The sequence below is a fragment of the Pteropus vampyrus genome, unplaced genomic scaffold (assembly GCF_000151845.1).
Source record: "Pteropus vampyrus isolate Shadow unplaced genomic scaffold, Pvam_2.0 Scaffold463, whole genome shotgun sequence".
NCBI classification, from domain to species: domain Eukaryota; kingdom Metazoa; phylum Chordata; class Mammalia; order Chiroptera; family Pteropodidae; genus Pteropus; species Pteropus vampyrus.
Window position 1 is genome coordinate 807,213 of NW_011889244.1, and position 18,883 is coordinate 826,095.

At 37.2% G+C, this 18,883-nt stretch overlaps 1 protein-coding gene across 1 annotated transcript in view; it reads left to right on the top strand.

The window, feature by feature from the left end:
• Positions 1–3,350: 3,350 nt before the first annotated feature.
• Positions 3,351–18,883, top strand: part of LOC105306888 (cytidine monophosphate-N-acetylneuraminic acid hydroxylase) — a 45,750-nt gene continuing 30,217 nt past the window's right edge. The window contains exons 1-9 of the mRNA XM_011382164.2: positions 3,351–3,484; positions 3,699–3,902; positions 5,328–5,419; positions 10,314–10,423; positions 11,668–11,858; positions 14,508–14,655; positions 14,977–15,058; positions 15,835–15,972; positions 18,361–18,496. Coding sequence (XP_011380466.1) covers positions 3,477–3,484; positions 3,699–3,902; positions 5,328–5,419; positions 10,314–10,423; positions 11,668–11,858; positions 14,508–14,655; positions 14,977–15,058; positions 15,835–15,972; positions 18,361–18,496 — 1,109 coding nt within the window. The 5' untranslated portion in view covers positions 3,351–3,476. The remainder of the gene's footprint in view (positions 3,485–3,698; positions 3,903–5,327; positions 5,420–10,313; positions 10,424–11,667; positions 11,859–14,507; positions 14,656–14,976; positions 15,059–15,834; positions 15,973–18,360; positions 18,497–18,883) is intronic.

Consider the following 18,883-nt stretch of genomic DNA (forward strand, 5'->3'; position numbering starts at 1 on the left):
ACACTTGAAAGTTGCTAAGAGAATAGATCTTAAGTTTCTCATCACAGAAAAGAGGGAAAAGAAAACAGGTAATTACGTGAGGTGACAGATGTGTTGATTAACTTGATTGTAGTAATAATTTAAAATGTATACATATATCAAATTATTATATTATACACATTAAATGTATACAATTCTATTTGTCAATTATACCTCAATAAAGCTGGGGAAAATATTTTAAATAAATAAATTTTAAAAATAGAATTACCATATGATCCAGCAATCCCTATTCTGGTTACAAACACAAAAGAATTGAAAGTAGGGACTTGAACAAATATTTGCACACCATGTTCATAGCAGCACTATTCACAATAGCCAAGAGGTGAAAGCAACACAAATGTTTATTGGCCGATGAACAGATAAGTAAAATATGGTCTGTACATAGAATGGAATATTACCGAACCTTAAAAAGGAAGGAACTCCTGTCATGTGTTACAATATGGATTAAACTTGAGGACATTATGCTAACTGAAATAAGCTGATTATAAAAAGACAAATACTGTATGGTTATACTTATATATAGTATCTAAAGTAGTCAAATTCATAGAAACAGAAAGTAGAACAGTAGTTACCAGAGGGTGAGGGAGAGGAAAATATTGTTTAATTAATAGGTATAGAATTTTGGTTCTGCAAGATGAAAAATTTTGGAGATTTGTTGCACGGCAATGTGAAATATACTTAAAACTACTGAAATGTACACTTAAAAATGGTTAATATGGTAAATTTTTTGTTATATGTTTTTACCACAATTTTTTAAATTGGCTGCATTTCTGTATACCAGAAATAATTGATTAGAAAATAAAATTAACGATGACATTAATCACAACCACAGCAAAAGCTATGTAATGACTAAGAAAATTAATGAGCATATACATAGGACCACTATGAAAAAATATATTTTCAAGCCATAATGAAGAGCAAACAAGATGATTTGAATAAATGGAGGAATAGCCTCTACTTTTGCATGGTATTAAAAAAACTCTCCTAAATTGCTTTTTAAAACTTACATACGCCAATTTGCCTGTCCTCTTCATGGATCTGTGACTTTTGGAAGCATGTCCACATCATTTGTCTAAATGGTAATTCTCAAACTCAGCAATGAATGTCACAGGGAGCCATGGGTGAACTTCCCCAATTTGAAACATTGAGGACATATTTCATTCTTGTGAAGGAATTCCTTCACTTGCCAGCTATTTACTGAGCACCTACCACATGACAAACACTGTGTGTCTCAGTCTTCACGGAATGTACCTTCCTGTGAACACAATACCAAACATCTTCCCATTTAAAACAAAACTGAAGAAATCTAATTAAGAAATGATGGGTAGCAAAATGCACTTATAGACTGACAATTCTGAATAAATTGCTTCTTCTTCCCCTACCCCTTTTTCTTGGGGCTTAACCCTCAAGAGCAGCGGTCCCCAATCTTTTTGACACCAGGGACTGGTGTTCCTATGAGAATCTAATGCCTAATGATCTGATGTGGAGCTGAGGCAGTGATGCTAGTGCTGGGGTGCAGCTGCAAACACAGATGAAGCTTAGCTTGCTTGTCTGTCACTCATCTCCTTCTGTGCTGCCCAGTTCCTCACAGGCCATGGACCGGTACTGGTTCACGGCCCAAGGTTTGGGGACCCCTGCTCTAGATGATTCCTAGATTTATGAAATAAATATAATCAAGATGAATGTTATTTTAACACAATATTTTTAAAAATGAAAATTAAGGCCAAAACTTCATGACAAAATATCAAAATTTTAAAGACACTGCCATGCCATGACACCAAGTTTGAAGCAAAAGGAAAAATGTCTGCGCTCCTATATAGTAAATATTTTTGTGTATTTTTTAATGGCTATTTTTTCAAGAACATTAAAGTATTGAAACATTGAAAATTAGATTCTAAAAACTCACATTATTTTAGTTTAAATATTTTATTTATACCCAAACCAGAATTTACTATAATTTTACTTTCTTGATTTTAATGTAATCAAATTCATCATAATATCTTTGAAATCTACTTTTAGGAAAAACTAACCTTTAAAAATACCCCAAAAAAGCGTGTAAACAGAAGCACACATTTTTTTCCTTTGCTATAGGTTCTAATATGCCTTAGATTCTCATGAAATTGGTAAACAAAGATGTAGTTAGTCCAGCTTGCTTTACACAGTGCATTGAAGGCTGGTAATCTGACAGAATTTTGGTGAAGTAATTCATTTAATCAAATTAAACCAAATGTTCAGAGAGGTTTTCTTTTTACCCTTTCAAATTACTTATTCTTAGAAGTGCTTCATGCTCACTTTGGCTTGGTGTCAGATGTTTGTACTCATAAAAACAAAGTTTATAAAACTCATGAGGCTTACAGTGGTTTCCTTCCTGTCAAATGCATTTGAAATATGTTTTTGGAAACATTTCAAATTTATTGTGAACAGAATTACAAAAAATTTGGGCTAGAACTGACAATGAGAATCTGCTTTGAGAAAGTAGAGCATACTCAGTTATAGAGCTGTGCCTCATCAGTTTAAAATGGAACTAGCTTCGCTATTATTCTGTATTCTGGTATGTTTTTAAAATTATTTTTATTTCCTTTTTAAGAAATCTGCAGTACTTCTAAAAATGAAAGTGAAAATGCCATAAATCTACTTGCGCTCCAAACTCATGAGGAGAACTTTGACTTTCAGCCTGGAGCAAAATGTAAAATTCAACAGCACCAGGGTTTCATACTGTGGATATGCAGAAAGATACTTTGAAATGTCTCTTGGCAAAAAGTATATTCACTTATGATTCATAATAAAGAGGGTTTGTGTGGAAACGAGGGCTTGAGAAGAGTAACATCTGTAGCTTCCTTGAAAAATTATGAAAGATTAAATACTGCATTTGCTGCTGGAGCTTTTTATAAATTATTAAAATTGAGTGCAGTGGAAGGGTTCATTTGTTAAGTAACCGCTAGTGAAGACATACTGTAAGACAGGCAATCTGCTAAGTGGTGGAGAGAGAAACGTAGAGAAGACATAGAGTGTTTCAAAAGCTTCTATGTCTAAGTAAAGAGGGCGAGGTGCTGAGTCCTAGCTTATGATGTTCTACAGAACTGTAACACCCTTGAAAATGTGCTGAACTTGACCTGGGGGGTATTAAAGGCTTAATCAAGGAGGGAATAACAGGTATTTTTTAATCTAAAGGGTAGCACTGAGCAGTGAAAAGGAAAGAGCTCTATTTCAGGTGGAAGGAGGCTTAGTGGTGGAGAGAGCAGACTGGGTTCCTGGAGCTGAATATGGGGTTAGTCTTCTGAAAGAGGCAGGAAACATATCAGAAGAAATTGCTGTAAATAGGCGTTCACTTCCGTTCTCTCTACTAACACCCGTGGAAGCAAATGAGCAACAGAAACAAAGAGCAACTGCCATTCTTTCAAAATACCTAGGGAGAGGCAGAGAGGTGGCCGCTGACTATGAGCAGGTGAGAGGGCTTTAGTTCTCTGGGAAAGGGGAGGTGAACATTCAAGTAGAATCTACATTTAAAAGAGGGGAGAGAGGGCACCATCGGAGCCACCAAACCTGGCCACTTAGAGGGAGCAGCTGAAAAATACTTTAATTAAAAGAGGTTTGGAGCTGTGAGTTCCAAATGATTCTCTCTTAAAATCTGAACATTATTAATGTTTGCCTTCTTATAGCATTGAACAAACAGCTGAGATTCTGTTGTATCTATCTCCTGTTGAAGTTGCCAACCTCAAAGAAGGAATCAACTTTTTTCGAAATAAGAGCACAGGCAAGGATTACATCTTCTATAAGAACAAGAGCCACCTGAGGGCATGCAAGAATCTGTGCAAGCATCAAGGAGGCCTGTTCATAAAAGATATCGAGGATTTGGATGGAAGGTACCGAGAGTCCTTTGCTTCCTCCCTGGTGACCCTCCCTACAATTAAATTTGGCAGGACTTGTGCTCATGTAGAAATTAAAAATAAATCAACAGATTATTTCCCCTAGTAAATTCTTAACTTTTATGTGTGTTCATTTAGGGCATCTCTCTGATGTCAAAATTTTGAGACATTGACTTGATTTTCCTCTCTCTCGTTAAGAACTGTAATTTAAAAATTATTCCTGGCTTGATAAATAGTAAAACTTCTAGGGTATGTGTGTCCTTTGGGAGGGCATGTTTCAGCGTTTATTTACCAGTTTCGTTTTCAAAGACTCAACACTGCTTCAGATATTTTTCCCTCTCCCCCAAGAAGTAAAGGAGGACTTTTTCAAATTCTGCTGGAGAGCAGACAGAATTTCACTGGCAGCCTACTTGTAATTAAAAAAATAATGGCAGCACCCCAGCCATACCTGCCCCGAACAGTGGCCCTTCTGGTCATTTCTTGGAAGAACTCGTACTGGAAGAACTTCTTGGATGAAACTTGCATATGGATCCCCTCCCCAGTGCAGGAGCAATTCCAGGACAGGCTTTGTTTTGTTTTCAGTGATGGCACAAAAGATAGGAGGAACCAGGCCTGGCAGAACCAGGGAGGAGGTCTGGGTGTGGGGGCACTTGCCAACCTGATTCTTGGCACCAGCCATGCCTGCATGGTTGACCTAGCATTTCAAGCTTCTGTACAACCTAGTCACCTGCCTTGTTTCAATCATTCCCACCTCAGCTTTTTCCTTCCAGTGTGTTTTCAGTCTTCTCGGGTCTTTTGTGGGCAATATAGTGCTGTGTACAAAGAAAAACAACAAATTTTCAGGGTATCTCAAATATTGTGTGAGATATATTTTTAAATGATTCGTTATTTATCTGAAATTCACATTTAACAGGGCATCTTGTATTTTATCTGACAACCATGCTCTGAAATCTTAAACTGTAAGGAAATCTTTTCTCTTTGAAAATGGAAACTTTAGTTGAACGTAGGTTTAGTACATTATAGAAAGAAAGGGCTCGAGGGTTGTGGAGTGATTGCATGTTATAGACACATGCGTGCTACAACATTCTTTTCTTGTTTTCGCCCCAGTTGGATCTTATCTAGCTTAGCTACAAGAGCCATCTGTGAAGATCATTTTATTCTGTTGGTTCTGTAGATCTCTAACACGTGTCATTTAGTAACATGGAGTTTTATGGGTTTTTTTTTTTTCATTTTTAAAATCACCTACTGGTAATTATCTCTATTTCCTTGGATATTTGAGTTTTACCTCTTAATAGTTTTCCTTTCATGTATATTGTGTTCAGCCATCTAATTTAATTTCATCATACAATAATATATTTAAGCCTAATAAGGTTAATTTTTATTTTCCCCATGTCTTAACCCTAAGCATAACTTTCTATCCAGGTCTGTTAAATGCACAAAGCACAACTGGAAGCTAGATGTAAGCACCATGAAGTATATCAATCCTCCGGGCAGCTTCTGTCAAGATGAGCTGGGTAAATACCATCCGTGTTGGTACATGTATTCTGTGGATCCTCCTCGTCTACTTGTTTCTACTCTCATTGGAAGTTTTGGATACATTCTGCTTTGACACTGTGGACATTCAGTCTTTTTTTTTTTTTTATAACTCACGCTAAAAATTCTAAACATGATTTCAACAAAAGTTCCATTTATTCATTTATTTGTTTAGCAAATATTTGTTGAGACCTGACCATGAGTAAACATTGCACTGGCTATTAAGAGATACAAAGATGGGTAACAGAGAGTCAGTGTAAATGAGATGACATTTACATGAGTGGTGGCTAAGATAAGTTGGTGACTGACTAAGATGGGTGCTCTGATAGGTTTCATAGATACATCATGCTACAGAATAGTGGCTCCAAATAGTTTTTCAGTGAACATACGCAAGATAGATGTTCATGTTCATGATCCTCTCAACAATTATGATCAAACTTTACAACTTCGGCTGGGAAACCGAGTGCTTTAAAATCCATGACTCTTTCTGCATAGATAAGAGACTACAGTTTATATCTGAGTCCCAGTATGCTGACTCCACTTCTACTCAAGAAAGCCTATACAAATAAGAGTAAGAAGGGCTTAGTCATAGGAATGAATTTGTCTCTATTCTAATGGATTAAAATAATATTTTATCAGTAGGAAATGTTACTGTGACAATCCTTAAAACTGCTCAGCAGTGTGTTAGACACACCATTTCAGAGTGACTACTATGGGAATAAAAAAATAGATTTGATCTAATTGGGGGAATCATAGAAAACTTCATGCTAGAAATGGCATATGCATTGGGTTTTGAAAGATGGGCACAGTTTCATCATGCAGAGAAGAGGAAGAAAGGGGTTTCATATAGAGGGCGCAGCTGGGGCAGCTTTAGCATGTTTGGGGCCACATGTATAGTTTCACAGGCTGAAGTATAGAGTATACACATCAATGTAGTAGAATATAAGACTACAAGATACATTGCAAGGAGGGCCTTGAATGCTAGTCTAAGGAAGACCTAATCCAGAATGTTTTAAGTGTGTACCAGGTGTGGTGTAGTGTTAGGTACTTTGTGTGAATTATTTTATTTTACCCTCACACTGACCCTGGAATGTGATAATGGGGAGTCAGTAATGGAGAGTTATTTTCTTACCATCAAATTTATCAACCCACCTCGGTGTCTACACATTCTTCCTCGACTCCTGTTATAGGTTACAGTGAATGTACAGACCCTACTCCTGAGGTTAATACTATTCATCACACACTAGATCCCATCTCCTTACGCCTACTCAAGGACCAGTGGAAACTATCTGGTATAATTATATTTCTAGTTTTTAAAGTGCTCTTTTAGAAATAAAGAAGAAGTATATTTTATTTTTAGCTTATATTGAGATAATCTTATATTTAAATTCTTCAACTTGAGGTGCCAAGTCTGGGCAGGAGCAGTGCCTAGGTTGAGAGAGGGGACTTTGCAACCCTGAGTCTTAGAAGACATAAAGTTAAGACCATTTATTAATAAGTTAACTCAACAGATATTTAACAAGTGCCTATTATGAGCCAGACATTCTTGTTGGCACATTATTGATATAGCAGCAAACAAACCACAATCTAAGCTCCATCAGAGGTGGTAGTCTTGTAGGGGGGAAAGACCATAAGTAAACAATATATAATATGTCTAGTGATGATAAGGGCTAGGAGGAAAAATAACGAGGGGCGGAGGGTTGAAGAGGGATATGACTGTTGTGGGATGGAGAGCGCTATTTGAGATAGAGTGGTCAGAAAACCCTCTTCGATAAGGTGACATCTGAGTCCCCAGTGAAGCCAAGGGGCGGGTAGTGCTGATAATACTATGGAGAGCTTTCCTGAGATACCGTCTAAACAAGTATCACTTTGTCAGGGGCAGAGAGGGAGAATATAAGTGCATAGCTATGAGGTGAAGCTAGGGAAACGAGAGAGACAAGAAGACATTGGGTCTTTTTCTTCATTATGGTCCCTCAGAATGACCTTGAAAATTGAAGTTTGACAGCATATATAAGTCTCCATTCACAATTACTGGGAAAAAATTTAAGATGCACAAATTTTCATTTTATGGGTAATATTTACCTCAGTTTCTTCCATAAGCAGTTGTCTTTAAGTGAGTATAGTGAATGTTCATTTAGAAAGTATAGGCAAAATGTTTTTTATATGCTTCAAAGGAAGTAGAAAAATGCATGACTTTGAGGGCAGGGTAGTGAGTGACACTGTTTCCACAAGGATTGCCTTGGTCTAGGACCTCATTTGCTTTAAGTTTGCAATTAATAGAATTGCTGGCATTTGTTAGGATAAACTGTCCTTGGAGGCAGTAGGATTAAAGATGAAAACACTGAAGAATGGAGAAATCAAGAAACTTACCCAAGGTCACCCAGCTACTAAGCCATTAAGTGGGAGAGCGTGGGCTCCTAACAAGGCCATCTGTCTCCTGAGCCCACGCCCATGAGCAGATTACAAATGGCCTCCCAAAACTATGGTGAGAGCTCTCAAATATGGCTCTGCCTTCTTCCAGTGAATCTTCCCCATGTTTCTCACAGTGGACTTGCTAAAATTAAGTTCTGATTTTAATACTCCTTCGCTTTAGCAGTTAGGTATTGCTTTCAGCAGAAACCCCAAATAAGAGTTGCCTGATCATATAGGGTTTTTTTTTTTTTCTTACATCACAAGAAACTAGAAAGCAGGCAGTCCTGGGCTCTTCTGTGGTTTGTCAAGGGGCCAAGTTGCTTTCATCTTCCTGCTCTATTATCCTTAGTATTTGGCTCTGTTCCTCAGGATCTCAGGATGGCCGCTGCTCCTCCAGGCATGGCAACCAAGTTCCAAACAAGAAAGAGAAACTATGAAGGGTTAACAGTTCAGGGCCCTAGAATTGGTCCTTCTTTGTTAGGAAAATAAAAGTGTTCCTGGAACTGCCACCAGTAGACTTCTGCTCACATCTTACTCACCAGAGCTATATGTACTATACACAAGAGCTATGTCTGTGGCCACTCAACTGCAAGGGGGCCTACGAAATCATGATTTTTATTTTAAAAATTTTTTTATGTTTTTGCTCTGCTTTTTTAAAATTAAAATATAGTTGGCATACAATATTATATTAGTTTCAGGTGTACAACATGGTGACTCGACATTCGTATATCTTACAGTGCAATCACCACACTAAGTCTAGTAATCATCTGTCACCATGCAAAGTTATCACATTATTGACTATATTTACCTATCCCATTTTCACCCGTGAGTCTGGTTTTGTTTTCATTTGTTTTGATTTTGATTTTTCTTACTTATTGTTTTATCTTTCAATAACATTTGATATTTAATATTATTTTATATTAGTCTCAGGTGTATAGCATAGTAGTTAGACATTTACATAATTTATGAAGTGATCCTCAGATAAGTCTAGTACCCACCTGGCATCATACATAGTTATTACAATATTATTAACTATATTCTTTATGCTGTACTTTACTTCCCTTTGACTATTTTGCAGCTTCTTTTTAATCCCTTCCCTTTATCACTCAACCCCCTACTCCCCTTCCATCTGGCAACCATCAAAATGTTCTCTATCTATGAGTTTGTTTCTGTTTTGCTTGTTCATTAATTTTGTTTTTTAGATTCTACATAAAAGTGAAATTACATGTTATTTGTCTTTCTCTGTCCAACATTTCCTTTAGCATAATACCCTCTAGGTTCGTTCATGTTGTTGCAAATGTCAAATTTCATTCTTTTCTTTGGCTGAATAATGTTCCATTATATATATTTACTACTTCTTTATTTATTCATCAATTGATGAACACTTTGGTAGCTTCCATATCTTGGCTATTATAAATAATACTGCAGTGAACGTATGGATGTATATGTCTTTTCAAATTAGTGTTTTGGGTTTTTTCAGCTAAATACCCAAAAGTGGAATTCCTGGGTCCTTCTTTGTCTCCTGTTATAGCCTTTCTTTTAAAGTCTATTTTGTTTGATATACATATTGCTACCCCAGCTTTTTTGTTTGTTTCCATTTTCATGAAAAATCTTTTTTCATCCTTTTACTTTTAGTCTATCATCTTTCTTAATTTCGATCTTTAAGTTCCCCATATAAGTGAAGTCATGAAGTATTTGTCTTTATCTTTCTGACTTAATCATGATTTTTCAGATAGGCATATCAACCACTCCTACAAAAAAAATTAAGATGCTAACAGTAAGGAAAAATGAGAGAGTGAATTTTGTGCAAGCCACCAGCAGTGTCTGCCACAATTCTTCATTGGCCCCTCATGGCCACAATATAAAATCTAATCTCCTCCCCAGCATGGTATCTAAGCTCCTTCATGACCTACTCTGGCTACCTGTCTGTCTTGTGGAACTCAAACACCAGTTTCCTTGGCCATAAGTTACCAGTCACTTTGTGAATACCAAGGTCTTCCATGCCTCCATCCTTTGCACATGCTCTTCTCTTATCCCTCTTCGTATCGTCATCTTTCTTGTGTCTGCCCCAAATATCTCATCTTTCAAGTCTAGCTGGAGGATGAATTCCTATTTGAAATCTGTTTCGACTCTTACAAACAGACTAGGTGCTCCGCCCTGTACATTCCCGTAGCCCCTTGAAACTACATCCATTAATCATTCATTGCAATGCGGTTGTTTGTGTGTGTCTGTGTCCCTGACACAACTGAGTTCTTGAAGCGTAATATGCATAAATTATTATGAATTAGTGTTTGTGTTTAGCCTTCATCTCAGCAGATGTTGCTTGACTCAAATGAGTGTTGCCTTTGCTTTGATTTCCCTTTGATTTTTGGTACTTTGTGTATCTGGGCTGTTCATTTCTATTTCAGTGATGCCTTTTAAAGTCATATTTGTTCATTTGGATTTGCTTTCCTTTGGATCTAGTTATTGAAATGGATGAAGAAAATGGACTCTCACTTCTAGAACTTAATCCTCCCAACCCCTGGGACTCAGAGCCCAGATCACCTGAAGATCTGGCTTTTGGGGAAGTTCAAGTAAGAAAATATTAAAATTACAATTCTTAATAAAACTAAAATGTCCATTTACATATGTATGTATGTATGTATATAATGTATATAAAATAAACTAAGATGTCCACTACATACACATTTACATCCTGTAGTACCTTGAATACTCTTTGATGTGGCTAGTTAGGATATATAGTAAAGTTATTATGAACTCTTGAGCAAATTTTTTTAAGAACTCTCAGAACTTGGCAGGGATTACAAGGAAAAATCCAGAAAAATAAAAAACAAAACAAAAAATCGTTTAGAGGCAGTCCCAAAGGAGATTATGCAAAACTATTGGAAGAAGTTTAGAAATTACCCAGATACCACGTCAGTGTCAGATAAAATGGCCAGTTGTGTATTTCTGCAATCACTCTAAATTCTTTTACAAACTTTCTTGTGTATTTTCCTGGCATTAGAAGAGAGTTTCCTTTAGAGGAAACACTTTGGGAGTTTGAGGGAGGTAAACAATCAAAATTTATTTTTCTGAAATGTTTGGGAAGCTTGCAAAAATAGAAGAAACAAATGGAAACCAACCCAGAACAGGCATAATAAAAACAAATTTATGTCCTTGACCTCTCCTCACCTTATTTCTTGGCTTTTCTCACCAGTTTATTACCTTGTCACGGCTTCTCGGTGCAGGGAATGAGGAATTGATTCTGAACCCTCCAGTCTGTACCTTTCCCTTAGGCACTGTTTTATGGACATCCTGAAGTGAGGAGTTGGGGATCATTTAGAAGAGAAAGCTTTGTAAGCCTGTTTAGCCAGGCTGCAAGGCTATGACAACCCACCCAATCTCACTGGGAATCATTCATTCATATTCTAATTCACAATCTCTCTGGCATTTAAACCCCCAAATGTCAGTCATAACATCTCTGACTGCCTTTCCTTGTAAATTGTGCTTTGGAGGACTGGTCACAAAAGATATTTTGCAGTGCAGACTGCAAGTAAGTATTTAGGAGATAATTTAAATTGGTTAAAACTAGGTAAGTCCACTGGTTTGACACCCAAAACCAACTATGAGAATTTCTATTCTAATACAGTAGTGACCTGAGCTGGGAGTTGTATCTACATCAAGACTCCTGCTGAGTCTCAATTGAGTCCTATTTGCTGAGTATGCTCAGGAGCAAACTTCTCCAAAGTGACTTGTCACCTAACCAGCCCAAGCCTTTCAATTCCTTGTTGTTTGCCAGCCATGATTCAATAATTTGAATTTCACTCTCTCTCAACAGATAACATACCTCACTCATGCCTGCATGGACCTCAAGCTGGGAGACAAGAGAATGGTGTTTGACCCTTGGTTAATCGGTCCTGCTTTTGCCCGAGGATGGTGGTTGCTACATGAGCCACCATCTGACTGGCTGGAGAGGCTGTGCCGAGCGGACCTAATTTACATCAGTCACATGCACTCAGACCACCTGAGGTAATGAAGTTCTGACGCTCAGCTCATAAGAAAAAGCTACGGGAAAGGCAATCACTTTTGCAATCACTGCTCACTTTGTTTAAAAGTGTTTCCACACTTTATGCCATTGGGAGTGAAGAAGGAGCTATCGTGGGAAGGAGGACAGGGGTTAATAACTCTTTCAACTTTCTCACTTCCCACCCTCAGCCCACTTGATAAAAGTCTAGGTTGAAGGATCATCAAAGTTGACTTCCTTTTTCAATTCAACATTTATAGCAGGAATCAGCACACATTTTCTCTAGAGGGCCAGAGTGTGAATAGTTTTGGCTTTACAAGCCATGTGGTCACGAGAGTGTCATAACTACTCAACTCTGCTGTTGTAGCACAAAAGCAACCACAGACAATCCTGAGAGAGCTCGACCGTGTCCCAATAAAACCTTTTTTATGGACAAGGACATTTAAATATATACTTTCATGTTCCACAAAATATCGCCATCTTTTTTATTTTCTCTTCGATCATTTTTAAAAGATGAAAACCTCTCTTAGCTGGCAGCAGCAGGTAACTCTGGTCTGCCAACTTCTGCTTTGTAGTGTCCCAACCACACTGAGCTCCCAGCCTTTTAACCTTATGTCAACCTCAACTGACACTTCATGGAAACGAGAGCAAGGAGGCACTGATGATAGAAATGGAAACTCCCCTAACCCAGGCAATTAAAAAGGATTAAAGAAGAATTATTTTTTTCTGTGACCTTATATAACAAAGTTCACATTGTTTGCCAGTTGGCTGGTCCCTTGATCTTCTATTCTAAAGCATAGGATCTCTAAGCCACAAATATGCCCTCTTTTATCTTTCTAAAAGGCAATGGCTTAAAAACTTAATTAACTGGTTTAGCAACAAATTACCTGCAACACACACAAATTGACCACAGCTCACTGGGGTACTGTGGTTCTACGATTAAAAATCTACTTGTCTACTCAGTAATGCCTTTGTCCCACTCAACCTCCTAAAAGTAAACTTGCACAACTTCATGTTTATGAGACCCCTGGGTTCAAACGTTGTGTAATAACAGCGTGTGTGGTGCTAATTTTATGCAGCATTTATAGTGAGAACAATAGCACATACATGAGGTGATTGATTCATAGTGCCTATTTCATAATGCAATTGCCTATGGGAGCACACTGAATTTTAGGGAAGGTAAGAACTTTTCATGTCATTGAGTCTGATTATATCCCAATCACTGTCCTGAAAACCAATTTAGTTTTAATTTCAGGTACTTGTGTGGGCAAAGTTGTCAGACATTGAAACACAAGTTCTCAAGTACAGTATAACACGTTGGTTATGGAGTGTGTTTATTAGTTTAAAGTAGTTTATTGCTGAAAAGTTACATAGGCTCCTAATTTTTACTCTATTGAGTCTATTTTTTTCAATGATCCTTACTTGCCTAATTAACTAATAAACATGGGGGTCATTTGCCCCATTCTTCTTGTCCGAACTTTATTAATGAATGAAACCTCTTTGATTCACAAAAACAAGGGGAAAGGCCAATGTACTTTAGACAGCAGTCTTTAGTCAAAGATATGTGACTTTTTATTATGTAAAAACAGTGAGTATTGTAATAGGTGATATTATTAACAGATGCCTGTAAGAATTCTCAACAATTAAAATATCACTAACATATCATAAATATCCATTTTAGAGTAATTTATCCTAACTCCCAAAGTCCTTTAAAATAGGAGATTTAGATGCTGAACCCAGAGACTGAAGATACATTCAAAGAATCCTTGACTTTTTTAATCCTTTGCTTTTAGAGAAGAAAACCTACTGGTTTCCCCGCCCCTGGATTCTATATATTTGGATAGCTTTTAACACAGTGCTGAAACTTGAACATCAGCACAGTTAATAAGTGCTGATATACATACTTTGTTTATATGTCTCTTATGATCAAATAACTTATTTCATCTGACATGATACTCTATATAAATATGATTCTGAAACCATATGGCATATTCATTAAAATTGAGAATTGCCTTCTAATAGAAGCACTAGGTTTAGAATCTGAAAACCTGAATTTGATTACCAACTTACTATTTATTAGTTGTCTATTTCTGAATATGTTTATTTATAAAAACAAAGAAAAATTCAATTTTTTGTGAGAATCAAAGTAACATGTGAAAGTACCTATCACCAATGTTCGTAATGTAATTTATTCATCTTTTTTTGCCATGCCCCATAGTGGTATATAATCATTTCACATAATGAACACTCAATAAATGAAAATTGACTTAGTTTATACAGGTATTCAAAAATATTTGCATGGTGTACTTAATCATATACTAAGTTGGGATTACTACAAATGTCAAATGTGATTTTTCTCTGCACTAAATTTAACTGTCTCGCCCTGCTGGTAATTGACTCTCCTTAAGGAAAAGAATTCATTCTGTATACCTATGTATAGCTGTCAAACTTTGAAGACTGGAAACCTGCCCTCAGTGGTGAGATTCCCCTCACCTTTCCAGTCAGCCTTGAGAAAAAATTCTTGTGGACTCTGATGAGTCTGGTTTTTCAGTTCCTTACTTGTTGGTCAACATGTGATGTGGGGAGCAAACTATTTCTGATACTAAATGGTCCTATTTTTTCACCTTTCAACCTTTCCATCCTTTTAATCCTAGTTACCCCACACTGAAGAAGCTTGCTGAAAAAAGACCAGATATTCCCATTTATGTTGGAAACACAGAAAGACCTGTATTTTGGAATATGAATCAGAGTGGTGTTCAGTTGACTAATATCAATGTAGTGCCATTTGGAATATGGCAGCAGGTGAGATACCCATGTTTTTTCCACACTTTTCAGTTATGTTTCCATGTTGAATGTTAGGTAAAGTAGTCACTTTAAGATTAAAAAACAATGACCTATTTTGTCTGTACATAGTACTGTGTATAGATAACCTCCATTCTAAATGTCCCTTGAGCTAAAATAAAAGACTCTCTATATAGTATAGTATAACTCTATAGTACAGGATAATACATTTAGTTTTAAATTAAGGAGATTTCTTTCCAGCAGAGGTGACAGCTTTCTCAAAAAGAGAAATTAAAAGCTAAACTGACATACACAGTCGCTGGTTTTATCGTTAAATTTCAGGTAGACAAAAATCTTCGATTCATGATCTTGATGGATGGCGTTCATCCTGAGATGGACACTTGCATTATTGTGGAATACAAAGGTACTTTTTCAACCTTATCAACAATAAAAAATAAAAAATATTCTTGTTAGGGAGGATAATAATAACTATCAGAAACTTCATCCTATGTTTATCTTCTTTCATCTTTATTTTACATAGACTATAATATATTCTGTCCTTGTCTTAGAAAAATGGGCTGTGATTCAGATAATCTTTCCAGAGAATGAATTACTAGTAATGTATTCTATGTAGTGATAGGTACAAAGCTTTTTTTTTTTAATGAGGCAACAGATATTCTATATTTTACCTATAGAAATTTCTTCAAAGCTGCCTTTATTAAATAAGTCTTTCATCTTAAAATATTATCATGTACTAAAATTGTACACTTCTGCCTTTCATTTGAGAAGTTGGTCTTACTGCCCCCCAACAATCATTTGAACGTGAGCTTGGAATGGCATTTGTAAAAGATTAAGAAATTTGCATCAATCTAATCACCCCTTCCCTTGATTTCTTTGGTCTCAACATCTGGAGATAGTCGGCTACGACCCTAGAGTGGACTGAAGCTAGTCATCCTCATGTGACATCCAGAATCTACCACATCAAACAGGATGAATTTATTCATTTGAAAATTCAGAATTTGATAGTAAAGATCTTAGGTTTTAAAATCTGACTTTTTTTCCTTGGGCATAAGCTATTCTTCTGTAATCATAATGAGTCAGATTACACACTGTGTGTGGAAAACTTTTTTGGCTTGGGAATGCAAACTTTGGTGTTTAAGATTTCATCTTGAATACTCGTGCCACTTTATTTTTCCACAGGTCATAAAATACTTAATACAGTCGACTGCACCAGACCCAATGGGGGAAGACTGCCTATGAAGGTTGCTCTAATGATGAGTGATTTTGCTGGAGGAGCATCAGGATTTCCAATGACTTTCAGTGGTGGAAAATTTACTGGTAATATTTTATATGAATGAAACCAAGGAGCAGGCATGGCACTTTACCAACTGCTGTGAGAATAAACACAAAGATAATTAAGGCATGGTCCCTCCCCCACAAGAAGCTCATGATTTTATTGAAAATCCAGACTTGCAAATCACAGGTATACAAACTTAAGTTTCCAACTCAAAGAATGCTGATGGAGCATGAATGAAACACTAAGGAGGTTAGGGAGCATCTCAGGAATAGGCAGAGAAAGAATCATTTGGATTCATGGTGTAGACCATAGAGTAGGACAGGAAAAATCTGACATTGGCAATCCAGGTTTAAGTGCTCTTAGAATGTGGTTCAAAATAGGCTGTGTGCAACTTGATGTAGGCTCATTCCCTGGCCTTGTGAAATGCTCATACAGGGGAAGCCTACAGCCAGAGGAAGCCCCTCTAAAGTGTGGGGTCACTGAAGGTCGGGGTAGGGGGAATGACAAGATACTGATCAAAGAATACAAACTTCCAGTTACAAAACAAATAAGTTCTGGAGATGTAAGGTACACGTGGTGACCATAGTTAACAATACTGTACTATATACTTAAAAGTTACTAAGAGAGTAGATCTTAAATGTTTTACAACCAAAAAAAAAAATTACGTGACGTGATAGATATGTTAACTAACCTTATTGTGGTAATCATTTAGCAACAATACATGTGTATGAAATTATCATGTTATGCAACTTAAACTGATGCAGTATCATATGTCAGTTGTATCTTGGAGCTAGAAAAAAAGAGAGTGGGGTCCAAGCAGGGGCCCTTCTACTCTGGCTCTACAGCTGGTGCTGGGGCTGGGATGGGGGAAAGTATGTAGGTGATATATTTTGTTCATTTGAGTATCCTCAATACTAGTGCTGTAAGTCTTCAATATATGTCCACTCAATAAATTAATATGTTTGGTAAGTGATTTCTGTCTAACAATGTGACAGAAAATGCCCCACTTGCAGTATGAAGAAAGCCTCAGTCCAGTTCCTTCCTTTTCTCTATACGTCTGTATTCATTGCTTTCTAGATTACATAACCACATAAGAGATAGAGGGAAGGACTGTCCTTGGGAGTTAACAGCATGACTGGGGGGACAAAACATTCCTATTGAAGGATAACTAGCATAATCCCATTCTTGTGCGAGTGTATATGTGTGAGTACATGCACAGATATCTAAAATGGTTTGGAATATACTAGAATCTTCATAGTGGTTATGGCTCAGTTATGGGTAACTTACTTTTTTCTGTATCCTTGTCTGCGTTTATCAAATTTCCATAGCAATAAAAGTAGGAACAGCTCCCTGATACAGTGTCCCACATGCCCCGGTCCCTGCCTAATTCCTCATCTTCCTTGACTGCCTGTCTCCCATTTGTTTGCTGTATAGCAGCCTACACTGGCCTGCTCTTTGCTCCCCACACCCAACATACCAGTGCATCCCTGCCCTGGGCCTTTCCTCTGGGCTGTTCCCTTTGATCTCCACGCAGTTGGCAACTTCCTTATTCTGTGTCTATGCCTATGCTCTCTGAATCAACACCATCTTCACTCACTGCCCTGCCTCAGAACGTACCTCTATTCCACACTCCTCCCCCAGCCTCTCTCTCCCATCACCCTGTTTTACTTCCTTCCTTGATCTTCATTCTTTGAAATGACATTATTTATTTACTTGTTCCTTATTTGCTTCTCTCACTAAAATGGATGCTCCCTGAGAGCAGAGGCCTGCTTTATCTTGTTCATCACTGTATTCTCAATGCCTAGAATGATGTCTGGCATAAAATAGGTGCTCAATTGAATGAATGAATGAATGAATGAATGAATGAGCACATGAACAAAAGAACAACCTCTGAGGCAGGCATCATGATTCCATTTTACAGAGGAGGAAACAAACTTAAAGGATTTACTTAGTAGAGCTGCATTTTTATCCTGTCGTAACTGACTCCATCATCCATGCTCTTAAACTCTGTGCATTGCGAGGGTATTATAAACATGTTTTACATTTATAATATACCAAAACAAAAAAAGCCATTTCCATGTTAGCAAAGAGTTAATAATTACAAGAATTACAATGCCCTTAAAATGTACATCATGCAAGGTCCAACCACGCATGCTGCCCTATGTGTTCAGCTAGGGTTCGAAGGAATGACCATAAACAAGGAGAGGGTTTAGTTGTTTTTGGCTGGGTTAGTAATATTTTCCTAGTAACCAACTGAAATTTTCAAAATAAAACGGGGGGGAATTTTCACTAATGACCCAGAGGTTTGTTCTATTTCTGTATTATTCATCTCTCAACTTTATCTCCTGAAAGAGTTCCAGTCCACTAGAACTTTTGTTTTTTGTGATTTCCGAACAGAGGGGACTCTAACCTAAACTCTGTCATTCCAGAGGAATGGAAAGCCCAGTTTATTAAAACAGAAAGGAAGAAGCTCCTGAACTACAAGGTTCGGCTAGTGAAGGACCTACAACCCCGAATTTATTGTCCCTTTGCCGGATATTTTGTGGAATCCCACCCATCAGACAAGTAAGGCTGAATGTTTTGTACATTTTTACACATAAGTTAATGTGTCCTGGGGTGAGTTATTTAGCTTTAAGTACAACATGAAATGAAGAAGAGTGATTAGTAGAAGTCTGGGGCCTATTTAACAAGCTACCTGAAAACAGAGATGCTTGGCGGCTAGAGTTAATTTAGATAGATTTTGTCTGAAAGGATTCTGGGAGGATGAACTAATATGTGTTCAGTATAAGTCATCTAAATCAATCTTCCCAGTGACACTGTGAGGTAGGTGTTATGCCTTTTTTGCAGTTAGGGAATCTGAAACTCAGAGAGACTAAGCAATTTGCCCAAAGCCAGCCACCCTGTTGGGAACACAGTAGCTGAGAACCGAAACCTGGTATGACTAACTACCTC